Source organism: Artemia franciscana, unplaced genomic scaffold (genome assembly GCF_032884065.1).
Source record: "Artemia franciscana unplaced genomic scaffold, ASM3288406v1 PGA_scaffold_32, whole genome shotgun sequence".
Lineage (NCBI taxonomy): Eukaryota > Metazoa > Arthropoda > Branchiopoda > Anostraca > Artemiidae > Artemia > Artemia franciscana.
This window is the reverse complement of record NW_027062665.1, coordinates 1,892,751-1,909,407: the sequence shown is the minus strand read 5'-3', so window position 1 is coordinate 1,909,407 and position 16,657 is coordinate 1,892,751. Positions and strand designations below refer to the sequence as shown.

General features: G+C 34.7%; 1 protein-coding gene across 1 annotated transcript in view; it reads left to right on the top strand.

The window, feature by feature from the left end:
* The window catches only part of LOC136041649 (protein tincar-like), a 139,127-nt gene that overhangs the window by 27,382 nt on the left and 95,088 nt on the right, over positions 1-16,657 (top strand). The window contains exons 3-4 of the mRNA XM_065726353.1: positions 4,881-5,100; positions 14,389-14,489. Coding sequence (XP_065582425.1) covers positions 4,881-5,100; positions 14,389-14,489 — 321 coding nt within the window. The remainder of the gene's footprint in view (positions 1-4,880; positions 5,101-14,388; positions 14,490-16,657) is intronic.

The following is a 16,657-nucleotide window of genomic DNA, read 5'->3' as shown; positions in this document are numbered from 1 at the left end:
ATATATATATATATACTAGCTGCTGGGGTGGCGCTTCGCGCCCCCCACCCCCCCCCCCCCCCCCCCCCCCCCCACCCAAGCCCCCCCCCCCCCGCGCGCGTAAGTCGTTACGCGCCATAGAAGTTACGCGCCATTGTAGTTGTGTCCCTATGTCCCACCTGTGAATATAGATATATATATATATATATATATATATATATATATATATATATATATATATATATATATATATATATATATATATATATATATATATATATATATATATATATATATATATATATATATATATATATATATATATTTTTAACTACGTAAAACTTGCGAATATACAACATTCTTTGCTGTCCCATTGTCTGTGCATATAAATAGATTGTCAGGTTTACCGACTCTTGAACATGCAACATATAATGGTCCATGGGAAAACAATCCGTATTCAGATCTATACCTCATGATTCTAATGATTGCCCTTGAGCTTTGTTGATGGTGATTGCTAATCGACCATTCCCTGTGTCGCCGTCGTCATTTATATATCCCCCTGTGCCCCCCGGCGTCCCCTTTGTAGTTGTGTCCCTGTGTCCCGGTCGTCATTTATATTCCCTGTGTCCCGGTCGTCATTTGTGTCCCGGTGTCCCAGTCTGTGATTTCTCTTTGAGTGTCCCGGGCGTCATTTATATTCCTTGTGTCCCGGTGTCCCGGTCGTCATTTATATCCCCCTGTGCCCCCCGGTGTCCCCGTTGTAGTTGTGTCCCTCTTTCCCGGTCGTCATTTATATTCCCTGTGTCCCGGTCGTCATTTGTATCCCGGTGTCCCGGTCTGTATATACATTCGTTTTTTTAGTTTTGTTTTTCTCCTTTATTTTTTATTTTTTTTCCTTTTTTATTTTTTTTTCTTTTTTTAGTTTTTTTAGTTTTTTAGTTTTTTTATTAGTTTTTAGTTTTTTTTTCTTTTTAGTTTTTTTGTAGTTTTTACCTTTTTTTTAGTTTTTTTTAGTTTTTTTTTACTTATGTCCTGGTCGTCATTTATACTCCCTGTGTCCCGGTCGTCATTTGTGTCCCGGTGCTTTGTTGATGGTGATTGCTAATCGAACATTCCTTTTGTCCCGGTCGCTTTCTCTTTGAGTGTCGTCATTTATATTCCCTATGTGCCCGGTCGTCATTTGTGTCCCGATGTCCCGGTCTGTAATTTCGTCAGTTGAAAACATGACGTCAGTCGACACACAAACATGACGTCACCCGACAGACAGACCCACACACACACAGACAACTTATTTTTATATATATAGATAATAGGTTATTTACTATAACGTTTAACGAATTAAAACAGAAAGGAAACAACTTTTAGACAAAAAATTTACTGTCGACAAAAAATAATATTAGTAGAAGAGATATTGCTATAGTATACTTCAGTGTTAGTAAGTATGTTTTAATTCTATTCGCTCATTTTTGTGATGATAACCGTCACATTTTTAGCCAATGTAAGTTTCTGTTTCTCTGTGGGTTCGGTAGCTAAATAATTTCAGAAATAAATGAATGTAGAAAGTTGTTTTAATAGAAATAAGCTATCAAGTTCTATAAATAAATACAATAACGATTATCCTTCGTATTCAAGGGGCTGATTTTTATGACAATATTTTTATTTTTAAAAATGTGATGTCATTTTTAAGTGGTAAGGGCTCATGCCTACACACAGGGGATGGGCTTTTTCCCTAATGCTGGTCTGAAATGTCGTAGACTTCTGGAGAAATAAAAAATATACTGTCCTAAAACTATGAAGTTTCTAATCACTCTCCGCCAAGTGTTGGACTTGTCTGCGCTTGCATGCGGGTTACGTGTCTGAAGTGGCTCCTGGATCCACGCATCATCATCATCACGCATCATACAAACAGGCATCCGTGATCTTTCTTCTGGCAAAAAAAAAATGCAAAATTACAAATTTTTGCAGATGAAAGCTTGAAACTTCTACATCAGGGTTCCTGGATGCGCTGTATTTAACGGTTTGATTTTCATTAAGATTCCTTGACTTTTAGGGGGTGTTTCCCTTTTTTTCGAAAATCAGGCAAATTTGTGTCCATACCTTATGATGCGTAACATGTCACTTTATGAATCTTATATATTTGGAATCAATATAATCAACCGATTCTTTTGATATACCCATTGATATAAAAATTCCGCTTTTATAATTTTGGTTACTATTGAGCCGCATGTTGACAAAAAATAAGTTAATAATATTATGCTAAATAGAAAAAGAGATATTGATATAGTATACTTCAGAGTTAATAAGTGTGCTTTAATTCTATTGGCTCATTCTTGTGATTACAACTGTCACATTTTTTAGCCAATGAAGCGTTTCTATTTCTCTGTGGGCTGGGTAGCTAAATAATTTCAGAAATAAATGAATGTTTATAGTTTATTATTATTTTTTTTTTTTGTATAGAAGGAAGTTATCAAGTTCTACAGATGAACAAAACGACGACTATCCTTTTCATTTAAGGGGCTGAACTTTAAAGTTTTTAAGACAATATTTTCATTTTAAAAATGTGATGTCATTTTTAAGTGGTAAGGTCTCATTCCTACATGCATGAGATGGGCCTCTTCCCTAATGTTAGTCTGAAATGTCCTAGATTTAAGGAGAAAAAAAAAAACTGGGCTAAAACTATGAATTTTCTGATCACTCTCCGCCAAGCGTTGGACTTGTGTGCGTGTTACATATCTGAAGTGGTTCCTGATCCCTTGCTGGTTATAGACTTACAATTTTCTAGAATCTAGAAGCTTATTGTTCTTGTAATCCTAAGCTTATTATGATGAGATTTTCAGATATAATTCTCTCTTGAAATCAATAGAGATCTTTTATTCAAAGGAATTCTGTTTCCAAAGAATCAACCTATTGTCTTCAATCCCAAGTTCAGAAAAGATTATCCTTGCTATAAGTTAAAAAAGTGAATGGGATTGGAAATTTTCGCCTGTGGATAATTTCTCCCCTCCCCAAGCTGGTAGACACTTTAGCTCAGGATCCTGACACCATCGATCAAATCGAATTTTAGAGTGGTAGGGGTTGTCAATTCTAGAATAATTAAAAATAGACTATTTCTATGTAAATGTCAAAAAGGCGTTGGAAAATTAGTGAAAACTGTGGTATTATATCGCATTTGGAACACAAAATTTTGAAATTCAAGTTATTAAAATCTTATTGGGACGCCAAAAGTTATTAAAATAATGATGATCGATGCTGTGAAGCGTGTTCTGATAATATCATTCGGAATTACAATTCCAGAATGTTGAGTTCCTAGATCTCAAGTTTCTAAGTTTCAAGCACTTGAGACAGCAACATTGAAAAATTCGAGCTTTTGAAATTCTCTTGGGATGCCAAAAATGGTTAAAATTAATTACAACATGTGTAACGCTTTCTAAGGTAATCAACTACAATCAAGTTTCCAAAACGCCTATATATTACAAGTTTCTAAAGCATCGTGAACTACACAACTCTGTTGCTTAGCAACTCTTGGAAGTCAATCTGTTATCAAAGGGATTTCTAATGTATTTTGTATGCAAAGTGATGCTGGGATTAATTGCTAGTGGGGCTGTCAATTGGGATAGAGTTGAAGAGGAGTCTGACTGTTTATACGAAGCTTTATGCCCCACAAGAACAGATTCTATTTGAAAAGGTGTGGTGGAACTTGATGCCAGGAAGTCTCTAAGCTTTTGAGACTTGCTACAGTTGCGTTGAACCAATTTAAAGACAACTTCTCGTCCGATATTCGGGACTATTGGAAGGTTGCTTGACCGATATTCAAGAGCAAACAAGGATTGGCTAGAACTGGAAAGCGAATCCAGTCTTGTAATGAAAATTGTTCCTGGAAAGTGTTTTTCAGAGTAAAATTCAAATTATTACACATATAGCTTTAAAACAACCTAAAAATTTCACAGTTAACTTTCATTAATAATTAGCTGTTTTTAAAATATTGCAGTATTATAGATAAGACTTGATTGTTTAAATTATACTACGGATTTTGAGACTGGGAAAATATAGCTTTACTGCAGTAGATATCCTGGGCTCTTTTTGGGGTCTGTCGCTTCTGTCGACGGGGAAGCTATCATCTAGCAAATATATTGCAAATTTTAATAGTTTCTCACAAAAAATAACATAATTAAACATTAAATAACATATATAACATAATTAAACGTAATTAAACATAAATAACATAAAAGCTAGAACTTCTTGCGCCGTATGGTACCAATTTTTTTTTTGTTCTTTTTGCTAATTTTTCATTCACGTACACTGGATATAAACAAAAAGATAATGTTTATTTCATTGTGGCATCTGAGGATTATTTTTTTATTTATATTCAGTGTACGTGAATGAAAAATTATCAAAAAGAAGCAAAAAAAATGTGGCACCATACAGCACAAGAAGTTCTAGCTTTCCTTTGAAGCTGTAGTTGTCTTTTAGAATCAACAAATTATTACTGTTTTAACTTTACTGACGATTAAATAAAAAACATTTTTTTTTAACAGCAAGTAAGGAGCGACATTAAGACTTAAAACGAGCATAAATTATTCCATATATGAAAGGGATTGTCCCTTCCTCAACGCCCCGCTCTTTACGCTAAAGTTTGACTCTTTCTCACAACTCTACTTTTTTAAACAATATAAAAAATTTGCGTAAAGGGCGAGGCGTCGATCCCTAAAAACCATCGTCCTGGAAACTTGTTAAGCAAAAGACGTTGAAATTCACATACTGTTAAACAAATGGGACTCAAAAGTCACTTGTCAATCATTGCCCCCCCTTTCTTTATTTCTTTTCAAAATACAGTGATACTTCCTTCCAAAATAGTAGCTTGTTTTTAAGCTAATTCAGTTACATGCTCACAATTTTTAAAGGTTGGCAATTTAGCAAATGATGGATATCAACTTGGCCAAGACTTAAGTACCTGCAGCACATCACCTGGTATCTTAGGTCAAAATGGTGGCGTTATTGGATCTTTGTGGCGCCATGGGCCACCAACCTCCGGGATGCTCCATGTGGTATCCGCCTTTGCCTGTCTTTTGGCGAAAACTATCATGGACGCCAGAATGCTAAGGGATGGATTACTTGATAGAGGTTTGAAAACATTTCTTCTAAAGACAAATAAGATGTCTCTGGCCTATACTTCCATGCTAAGAAGTGTTTTAATTCAGGGACAACAGTTCATGAAATTGCGTGAGGGAACAATAGTTCTTCCTTCTTTTTAAAATGAAAGTTTAAAATGAACAGAAAAATGGATTTTTCAAAATCCAGAGGGGAGGTAGTATTTTTTTCAATGGAAATACAAAAAAATGTATGAAGATCTGGGGGTCTTCCCTTAATCGGGTCCTCTGTCTTAGCTCCATTGGTTTATTTTTTTAAAGCTAATCGTCACGTATTCTGAGCGGATTACATTGTTCCTATAGCGTACCTTAGAAAGGGAATCCAAAAAATGATAAGTGATTTTACCCGTTGTCACTCGTTGTTGCTATGTCTGGTTTTGAGCCAGTAAAAAAGAAGCAAAAATCGGATTGGTTCTTTTGTATGAAATTTTAAGCAAGTAAAAGAGTTGAAAGGTTTTTGAGCCGCAGTATTTTTTTGCAAGTCAGCTCTGTGGGCTTCTGTGTTTCTTCTATGTAAGAAATAAAATTTCAACCGTTAGTAAAAAAGTCTACGACCGGGATAATGTTTCAAGTCAGTGATTTATGTTTTGAAATCTGTTCTTTTGTGTTTTTTTGTGTGTGTTTTTTTTTTGTCAAGGGAAAGTGTTTACATTTTGCGAAAACATCGTTTGCGTCTTTTGGAAAAACTGCACCCAATTTTTTCTCCTGTCTCTCTCTCTCTCTGTTTCTCCCTCCCTCCCACCCTCTCTCTCCCTCGTGCATGATAATTTTACCGAGAATAGAGAATATAGTCCTCGTTTACACATAATGGATTTATAGACTGGTATATTGCCACTCACAATGTCAAAATTTTCTTAACATTTAAACCTCTTAAAAAGAAAAAAAACTAGGTATTTTCCTTTAAATTTCATTTTAAAGACAACAAAAATTATCTGTCAAGTTTTGGTGTTCTGTGGTTTGTCAGATCTGATAATATCCTCTTTTTTAAACTATCATGCATCACTATAATCTCACGTTTAGAACAAAGTTCACACGGATGGTGTTTTGGTTAGAGCTCTCTTTTGGACACGCACTCTACGTGAATGCAATTTTTTTTTTTCTTGGCCTAAAAGTGTTGGCACCTATCTACCTATTATATTAGTTCTAAACTGACCTTACCTTCCCCTCGTGTCCTATACATTCATTATTGCTTATTTGTTATGCAAATTGTTGCACACATACTCTGACTCTTAGGGAAGGGGTATGGAATGGATCCGTTTTTAAGGAAGCATGTTGTCCCTTTTTGTGGGGAGAGGGCATTGGGAGCGATCCCTGACGGAGTCGTTTATATGGCCTTATTTAGAATTCAGAATGATTCAGCCATGATTTTTATTCGGAAGGGGTTATTATTTTTTTGGGGGGGGGGTACAAAAACCTTAAAAAACTATCAAAACTTGTTTGTGTGCAATTATGTTACGTTTTTACGAGTTTGGGGAGAAAGTTATTTTGGGGATACCCCCCCCCGGGTTACGGCCTTGTGGTCAGGTGATAATTCGAGAATTGTGAGTGATTTCAAAAAGAGATAAGTTATATTGCCGGTTGTTAGCAATGATTTAGTTTTGAGTTAGGACACAAAGAGCCACGTGAGCTACCACGTGAGCAACATGAGCTTCACATTCTCAAAACATTTATCTGTTAATCGTCCTCCTCTACTTCTCCTCCTCCTCAGTAAATTGTCCTCCTCCACCTGGAATTGCACTTTCTATGGAGAAAAATTCCTGATTTGGCTAGAATGGCTAGAATGAGCTGGTTTGCTGGCTAGAAACGGCTTACATTGTTCATAAAATGAATCAGGATGTCTAAAAACGATTGTGTTAGAGTTCAGTTCCTGAGAAAATATTTATTTAATATATTTGAAAAAATCGAAGACCTCTCAAAAACAAATCTGTTTAATAAATCAGTAATGATTTGATGAATTTCAGAATACTGAGTATGGGTGTAGACTTACCCTAAAAAGCGTAGACCTAAAAAACCAGATTCAAGAAGCCCAGTAACCTAATATGGCTTACCGAATAGTAACCAAAAGTAATCTTACCAAATAGTACTGCTGGACGTTACAAAAGACTGTTCTTTTGTTTTTAAATGCTTGTTGAGTCCTGAATAACAAAACAATGTGCCTCATTAAGTTGCATATTTTTGCTCTGTTCTCCAACTGTGATTGGCCCTAAGTATTGTCCTAAAATTGATCCTTCTATCCAGTATGGGGCAATTTAGCGTCACAATATTTCATGTTTTGGTTAGTATGACCCGCATAATGTCTATTGCTACGCTTGAGGACGTGTTTCTTGAATTTTTGTGTCCCTTTATTGTTAAAATGGATCTTTAGGGGCTACACACTGCTTTAGTTCTTACACTGCTTATTGGAGACAGAGTAGGAGATATGGCAGATGAATCGGATGTGGTGTGAGCTTGTTCTGAGTAATTCATTTTGGGGCGCGTATTTGGGAGGGGAGACCTCAGATCAGACATATACTCGGGAATTTGAATTTTCTCAGGGATGACAACATATAGAGACATAGATAAAAAAGAGCACCATATATACGTGGACTATATGGAAGATATACGAAATTATGTTAAAAATAAAATAAAAATGAGATTTTTTTTAGGAGTGTGGGCAAGAGCCAAGGCCTTATCCAGGGGGGCTAGGGGGGTTTGAACCCCCCGAAATGTTTGTAGCCGTACCCTCCCCCTCCCCCTTCCGAAAAAAATCTGGATGGGAACCCGGCAAGAGCCCACAGAACTCTAGCCTGTGTACGTGTCTGGTTCCTGTTTGTCAAAATAGCGACAAATGGGAAATTATATAAGAATTACAGAAAACTATGGAAGATCATATGTATTATGCGATTTCGGTGTGTGTGGACCCTTAGACCTGCCTTGTACATGTGTTTGTAGGCGTGCTAAGCACACGTTTTGTTTAGCTAAGCACACGTGTGAATGGAGCTTTAGTCTATCTATAATAAAGGAGGATCAAATTCGTGTGGTTTATTGTTTCGCTACACTAATCAACCATGACCAAAGTCAGTCTGAAAACGGTTTGCGGTTATTTTCATAATCAGAGATTAAAACAAAACTCGGCATCAAACATAGAAGCGACAAAATGTTCGATTTTTTGGTGGATCTAAATCATAATTTTTAGAGCATTAATTACACGGATGTATTCCGTTAAACATCAATTACGTGTTATTACTATTGGCAGTGTTTGATATTTTAGCCCCTAAAGCTGAATTATGAATCAATTAGGCTCTTTAATTAAAGCAGCTGTTAAATTATTTGTTATTAATTAAGACAAGTAGAGGATTTAGCAAAATCAGCCAGAAATGGAGTTAAAAGTAACACCGTCCTTACGATCTAAAAAGGGAGTTTCGTGTCTTAAATATTCTAAACCGTGCACCGATTGCAAACGGCTCGAGGAGAGGGTTTCCCTTTGTTTGCGCTCTTTGTGTCCCCGGATCCTGCATGGCAAGGGGCTAAAACTTTACAAGTGATTATTTGGGATGTGCAGGAGCCTTACAAACCTGCTTCTAGGGGTAATAGGACGTGCACCAGCTTAAAAACCACAAAGCCAAATTATGTGAAAACCAGTTATGAAAATTGAGAGATAATAGCTGTATTTAGTTGAAAATGGAAAATAAGTGTATATATATATATATATATATATATATATATATATATATATATATATATATATATATATATATATATATATATATATATATATATATATACTAGCTGTTGGGGTGGCGCTTCGCGCCACTCCAACAGCTACTATATGTCGTACTCAAAGGATGTACTCAAAGAAATACTCAAAGGATGTCGGACCGGGTACATTCACCAAAAGCAGGCTTAAAAAGAAGCATTCATGTTAATTGGGGTGAACGGTGTAGAGTCTTCCTATCGTGGTATCTTTGAAGATGGTAGGTTGGCCGTCGACTGACTTACCCTGTTTTCGACGTTCAAATACTTTATTTTTAGTATTCCACGTGTAATACGAAGGCACTTCAGTATACAGCAGTTTTTTTGCAAAAGAATCATTTTTGCAAAGCGAAAAAAGAGCTGTTAATGTTGTATCACCGTCAAAGCAAAAATGACGACAACTAACTTCATGACGTCAGTCAACACAGAAACATGACGTCACCTGACAGACAGACAGACACACAGACAGACAACTTATTTTTATATATATATATATATATATATATATATATATATATATATATATATATATATATATATATATATATATATATATATATATATATATATATATATATATATATATATATATATATATATATATATATATATATATACTTCGATACCAATTTCGATACCAATCGATACTCAAAAGAATTGAATTTTTATGTTGATTTTAAATGTATAAGTTCCATCAAGTTTAGTCTTACCCATCAAAAGTTACGAGCCTGAGAAAATTTGCTTTGTTTCGATAAAAGGGGGAAACACCCTAAAAGTCATAAAATCTTAACGAAAACAACACCATCAGATTAAGTGCATCAGAGAACCCTACTGTAGAGGTTTCAAGCTCCTATCTGATAAAATGTGGAATTTTCTATTTTTTGCCAGAAGAAAAATCACGGATGCGTGTTTCTTTATTGTTGTTTTCTTTTTCCCAGGGGTGATCGTATCGACCCATAGGTCCTAGAGTGTCGCGAGAGGGTTCATTCGAACGGAAATTAAAAGCTCTAGTGTCCTTTTTAATTTACCAAAAAAATTGGAGGGTAACTCCTCCTCCCGCGCTCATTTTTTCCAAATTTGCCGGATCAAAATTATCGTCATTTGTTAAGCATAGTCAGAAAATCTAATAACTATGTCTTTGAGGACGACTTAATCCCCCACAGTCCCCGGGGGAAGGGCTGCAAGATATGAGCCTTTCCCATTGTTTACATATAGTATTGGTTATTGGAAAAAACACAGACGTTTCCTGAGGGATTTATTTGATGGGGGCCGGGGGTGGGGCTACGTAGGAGGATCTTTCAATGAAGGGACTTTTTTTGGGGGAAGAGAATTTCAATGAAGGGGCGCTGTATTTTCCAGCATTTTTTAAAAAGCAATCAGAAATTAAATAAAAAAAAGCACGCCAAAGTTCGAATTTTGTTAAATAATGGCCGGTATAAACAATAATTTGTTTGTGTTATTTTTTGGCTTTTAATTTAATAAAGCATTTAATTTTACCTCAAGCAGCTTCATAATTATGATCTTTATGTGATAATAAACCAGAGATATTGTATGTATTTGGCTTCTGGTTGTTATTAAACAAAAAAAAAGTTTTTTCCAACTGAAAATAAGGAACAACATTAAAACTTAAAACGAACAGAAATTATTACGTATAGGAGGGGGGTGCCCCCTTCTCAGTACCTCACTTTTTACGCTAATATTTAACATCTTGTTCCAATTATTTAAGAATGACTCCTTACACACACGGACCGTTTAATGACACACAAGGACCGTTTCCTCCTCCTTTTTGGAACACACTTGAAACAAGATATTTGCATCCTACAGAGAGGATTAAGTAATTAAGTGAATTAAGACTAAGTCCAAAACATAACAGAGAAATGTGAGCTGCCAAAGCCGAGTAACTACAAAATAACATCTGAGAGAAAAAGCAAGTAGCATATAAACTCTGTGTAAGAAAGTAAAATTAATATGCATATTTCGTTTTAATTATTCATGTACGGTGAGCCAAGATTAAAACCTTCATTAATTCAAAAACGTTCAGAAACTAAATAAAAAAACAAGTTTTTTTTAACTAAAATTAAGGAGCGACATTAAAATTTAAAACGAACAGGAATTATTCCGTGTATGTAAGGGACTGTCCCATCCTTAACGCCCCACTCTTTCCGCTAAATTTTTACTCTTTATCACAGCTCTTCTTTATAAATCAATAAAAAAAAACTAGTGTAAAGAGCGGGGCATTGAGGAGGGGACAGCCCCTTTCATATACGGAATAATTTCAGTTTGTCTAAGGTTTTAATATCGCCCCTTACTTTCAGTTAAAAAAATTATTTTTGTTTAATCTCACATAAAAAAAAGATCTAAATAGGTCAAAAGTGTGAGAAAATTCGTTAAGAGGCTTATTTTTGATTTTTGCAAATGACGTCATGTCATTTGTTAGTACATTATTTAAACATTTCTTATGATATCATATAATCATTTTCTTATATGATGTCATGAATAGTATAAATAAGATTTTTGAGCTTCCAACGCATCAGTTATTTATATAATACAACTAGCTGTTGGGGTGGCACTTCGCGCCACCCCAACACCTAGTTGGTGGGGGCGCTTCGCGCCCCCCCCCCCCCCCAAGGCCCCCCGCGCGCGTAAGTCGTTACGCGCCATATTAGTTACGCGCCATTGTAGTTGTGTCCCTATGTCCCACCTGTGAATATAGATAGATAGATAGATATATATATATATATATATATATATATATATATATATATATATATATATATATATATATATATATATATATATATATTTGTTTTTAACTACGTAAAACTTGCGAATATACAACATTCTTTGCTGTCCCATTGTCTGTGCATATAAATAGATTGTCAGGTTTACCGACTCTTGAACATGCAACATATAATGGTCCATGGGAAAACAATCCGTATTCAGATCTATACCTCATGATTCTAATGATTGCCCTTGAGCTTTGTTGATGGTGATTGCTAATCGACCATTCCCTGAGTCGCCATCGTCATTTATATATCCCCCTGTGCACCCCGGCGTCCCCTTTGTAGTTATGTCCCTGTGTCCCGGTCGTCATTTATATTCCCTGTGTCCCGGTCGTCATTTGTATCCCGGTGTCCCGGTCTGTATATACATTCGTTTTTTAGTTTTGTTTTTCTCCTTTATTTTTTTCCTTTTTTCGTTTTTTTCTTTTTTAGTTTATTTAGATTTTTAGATTTTTTAGTTTTTTTATTAGTTTTTAGTTTTTTTGTAGTTTTTACCATTTTTTTTAGTTTTTTTAGTTTTTTTTTTACTTATGTCCTGGTCGTCATTTATACTCCCTGTGTCCCGGTCGTCATTTGTGTCTCGGTGCTTTGTTGATTGCTAATTTATATTATATTTATATTTATATTTTTTATATTTATTAATATTTTTTTAGTTTTCTTTTTCTCTTATTTTTCAGTTTTTTCCTTTTTTTTAGTTTTTTCTTTTTTAGTTTTTAGTTTTTTTTTGTTTTTTAGCTTTTTTTAGTTTTTTTAGTTTTTTAGCTTTTTTAGTTTTTTTATTAGTTTTTAGGTTTTTTTTAGTTTTTGCCTTTTTTTAGTTTTTTCAGTTTTTTTAGTTTTAGTTTTTTACCTTTTTTAGTTTTTTTAGTTTTTTAGCTTTTTAGTTTTTTTTCTTTTTAGTTTTTTTGTAGTTTTTACCTTTTTTAGTTTTTTTCTTCTTTTGTATTAGTGTGAAATAATTCAGACGTCATATGCGGACAAACATGACGTCACCTGATCCATCCACAGATCCACACACAGACAACTTATTTTTATATATATAGATATATGATGGAAGGCACAAAAAATGAGATTTTACTGTTGCAGTTACTATAAATGGTGATTATTTTGAACCAACACCTGACAAACTTGGTCCCAATCTTTTTAGAATAGGCTAGGCAAGTGCGCAGAGGAAACTTTGAGACCAGCCCTCCCGAAATCCAAAAATTTTCCGAATTTTTGGGTGCTTTTTATTCAAATTACCAAATGAAACCGGAAAAGAATCGTGCACATGTGCCTGTTACAGATATGAAGCACCTTAAGCAAATCAATTCACGAAGAGTACCATAAATAAAATATTTGAACATAAAACACTGAAGAATCCCTAGAATTCCAGAGGCAGTGGTGTTGCTGCCAAAATATTTGGTGTAAAAAATAAGTTTATAGTTCTCTCTCCAATGTTCCAGAATAGACTGCATGACAACGGTAGTAAATTCTCATAAACACGCTGTTTTAACAGAACATTAGCTAGACGTAGACATTGACAAAATAAATAGATAGGGATTAAGATAAATAAATAACTAAAGCAGATATAAGCGAACTCTTAGACACGTATTAAAATAAAAATTATTTATGCCTCTGGGAGCTAGGAATGGCAGATAATCGGCGATTTTTATTGGGGAGGGGGTTGCCCAAATCTTCCGAAAAATTTGACAGCTTACACCTAGAGAATAATTGAAATGACAGTTCTGCTGTTCTTTTTAAATAAACGTGTTAGTGCGGCCCTAAAGGTTACTAGGCTACTGTATTAGGTTACCTAAAGGTTACTAAAGGCTAATATAAAAGTTATTATATATTTCCCAAACTGACATATTTAAATAGCAAAAGAATTTTTTTTGTTCTGAAAGCCTGCAAAACATATTGTAATAGCCTACTAGTGCAGATGAAAAGGCGGAAATAGATTATATGGAAAGTGAAATGCGCATCCGTAATCCCAAGAATATCAAATGGGGTGAAGGGGGGTGTGTCCAGCTAAATAGAAAAATCAAAATGTATACGGACAAAATGACAAAAAAAGGAAATGGGAAAAAACTGGCATTTTAGACTTTGGGAAAGTCCTTGCCTCTCCCCCATAAAAAGAATCTGAATTACCGTATCTACAGGCTTCCAATCAGTCTTTTTATATATTCCTATCAGCTACATTGTATTGCTTTTGCAGAAGTTTTTATTGCAACTCTATATTAATTTCAAATTATTCCCCCTATTGTAAATGAGTTTCTCCATCCAACTATATCTGGAAAGTCAGTCAAATTGTATTCCCTGTTGATATTGATAAAGCTATTTTCTTACTTTAATATTAACTGCTTGCATGCGAAAAACTTTCCAAACTTTTGATAGGAATCGAAAATAAGGTCCTCTAAAAAAAAGTTGTTTCTCTTTATCGATTAACTGAACTCTCCCCTTGTTCGTCCCTGTCCCTAGTAATAAGGGAAGGGGAATTTAATGAATGTCTATGTAGGGTGCTAAGTATGGGATTGTTAGAGTCTTTGCTGCATAAGAATCCTGGACTGGAAAGGCTAAATAAAATAAGCAAATAAATAAAGCAAAGATATTAAATAAAAAAACCTTCACTATTCCTTTTATACTTACTATTCTTTAAATCTATCAGCGAAGATATAAAAATGCACTTCTGACACAAAAATTCTATTTATATAAAACAACACATAATTATCATGCATAAAACCCTTATTGTGCACCCTTATTTTCAGATCGACTATGGCTGACCGATCTATCTCCGCTCGTCAACGTGTCTTCTCCCTCGAATAATAGTGACACCTACATGGGATTCATCCGACCCCTGTCTCTTGAGGTAAGTCTAGTTATATATGTTTCTGAGGTAAGTCTGTACTTTGATTTGGGACGATTTTCCATTTCCCTGAAAGTTTCTCTGTCGGTTCTTTCAAAAGAAGATTTACAGATATTTGCAATCTCGTGACAGAACGAGGTAAATGAATAGCGGCTTATGAGTGCTTAAGAATGCCTGGAACTTGGGAATTATCCGGGATTCAACCATTGCCAATTATCCATGTCAAAAAAGTTTGAGAGTCACAGGATAGTATTTCCTCCTCTATTGTGGCTGATGCAAAATATTCGTAGTTGCATGATATAGCGACCACACTTTGTTCTTGATCTGGAATAAAACCTGTTTGCTTTGTGTAGGCCTATACGGAGATAATCAGCGTAGCCTGAGTGAGATAAACTACTATGCAGATATTGTTTAATTAAATATTTAATATATAGGGCTATTTAGGTTAGTTTTAATACAATGCGTTCTTAGTGGCCTGCTTTCCATAGTTCTTTGTTGTAGTTTCTATAATTTTGTTACTAAAGTATTGTATTCTCATCATATTTTGGTATATTTCAATATGATTAATCTAACTTTACTTCTTGAGTGTGGTCGCTCAGGTTATAAAGTGTCGTCGCTATTTCATACAAGGGTACTTTTGTGTTATTTAGAACACGTTCAATACATGCAGTTAGGTTCTTTCGTGAAACAAACTATGATGCAGGTACATTTTAATTAAATATTTTATATATAGAGGTGGTTAGGTTAGGTTAGGTTAAATATATTAGGATAAATATAATTGCCTCTTTTTGGTCTTCGGGAAATGCCAAATCTTCATTTCAGAATCCATGTTCAGACAATATCTTCTATCACTATGCATAGCAAACCAAATTGAGTTTTGTCTTTGTGGCTATGCCATATTTTCACATTGAAGTTTGTTTCGCGAAAGAACCTAACTTCACTTATTGAGTGTGTTCTGAATAATACACAAGTCCCAAATATTTTTATTGACAGTCAAACGGTGCTACATTTTTATTCCGGAATTTATGAACCACCGCCTATATAGGCGCGTACGCAGGATGGGTTATTTTAGGTCGCATGCCCCCTAAAATCTTATGACCTTCACCATTTGTATTTTAAATATAATGTTTTTTTTTTCAAAAAATTCTTGCATACCTGTCTGGTCCTATCGCCACCCTTTAAAATCAAGTAGTTGTGGGCATCAAGTCATGGCAAATTGTAGAAAAAGCCAAGACAGATAGTCCGATTGAGTGAGAGGCAAATCTGGCATAAGCCCTTATTAGGATTGTATAAAAATGATGTCAGTTCATTTGTCTGTCGGTTCATTTATCAGTTCATTTGTCTATCATTGTATTTAGACAAGTCTATCTATCATCCGTCCGTGCGTCATTCCGAAGCTAGGGGCAGAACGAAGGGGCATTCCGTCATTCCGGGCAGAACGAAGCTAGATAGTCATGGAACTAAGAAAGCCATAGAAATTATAATGTTTATAATGAAATATATAATTAAATATAAATAAATTATAAATTAATTATAGTGAATAAATTATAGTGAATATATAAATATTCACTTTATATTATATATAAACAGTATTATAGTGAATATATAATTATAGTGAATGTATAAATAACACTATAAATAAATTATAGTGAAATTATAGTTAATTATCCAAGTGTTTAGTTAAACGGCGGGAGCAAGCCTATGCATACGGGAAAGGAATAATCTAGCCTAAAATTTTTCCAGGATAAGGTTTAATTCATCATTGCCTAAATACAACGTGTTGCTTGTCTGTGTCATATATTAAACAGCGGGCACGTGTCCAGAACTTTTTTGGTGGGGCACATTTTTTGGGGGGAGGGGGTATATTAAAACAAACTATTTTATATTTTGAATAACAAGTGCACATATGCTTAACAAGATTTTGGATATCGGGGGTGGGTCAGGAAGCTTAAAAATCCTTAAATTAACTGTTATTGTTAATGCAATAAAAAACAAAATTAAAAAAAGTATTGAACTGGTAATAACTTAATGACTAATTGTAAAGATTCTCATTTCTGTAGACCTACGCTACTATCCCTCCAATTTCAGCTAATTTAGTGGTGTCAAATTTCAAACATTTTCACCGAAATTTTCTAGTATCACTTGTCTTGATCAATTGATGAATATCGACG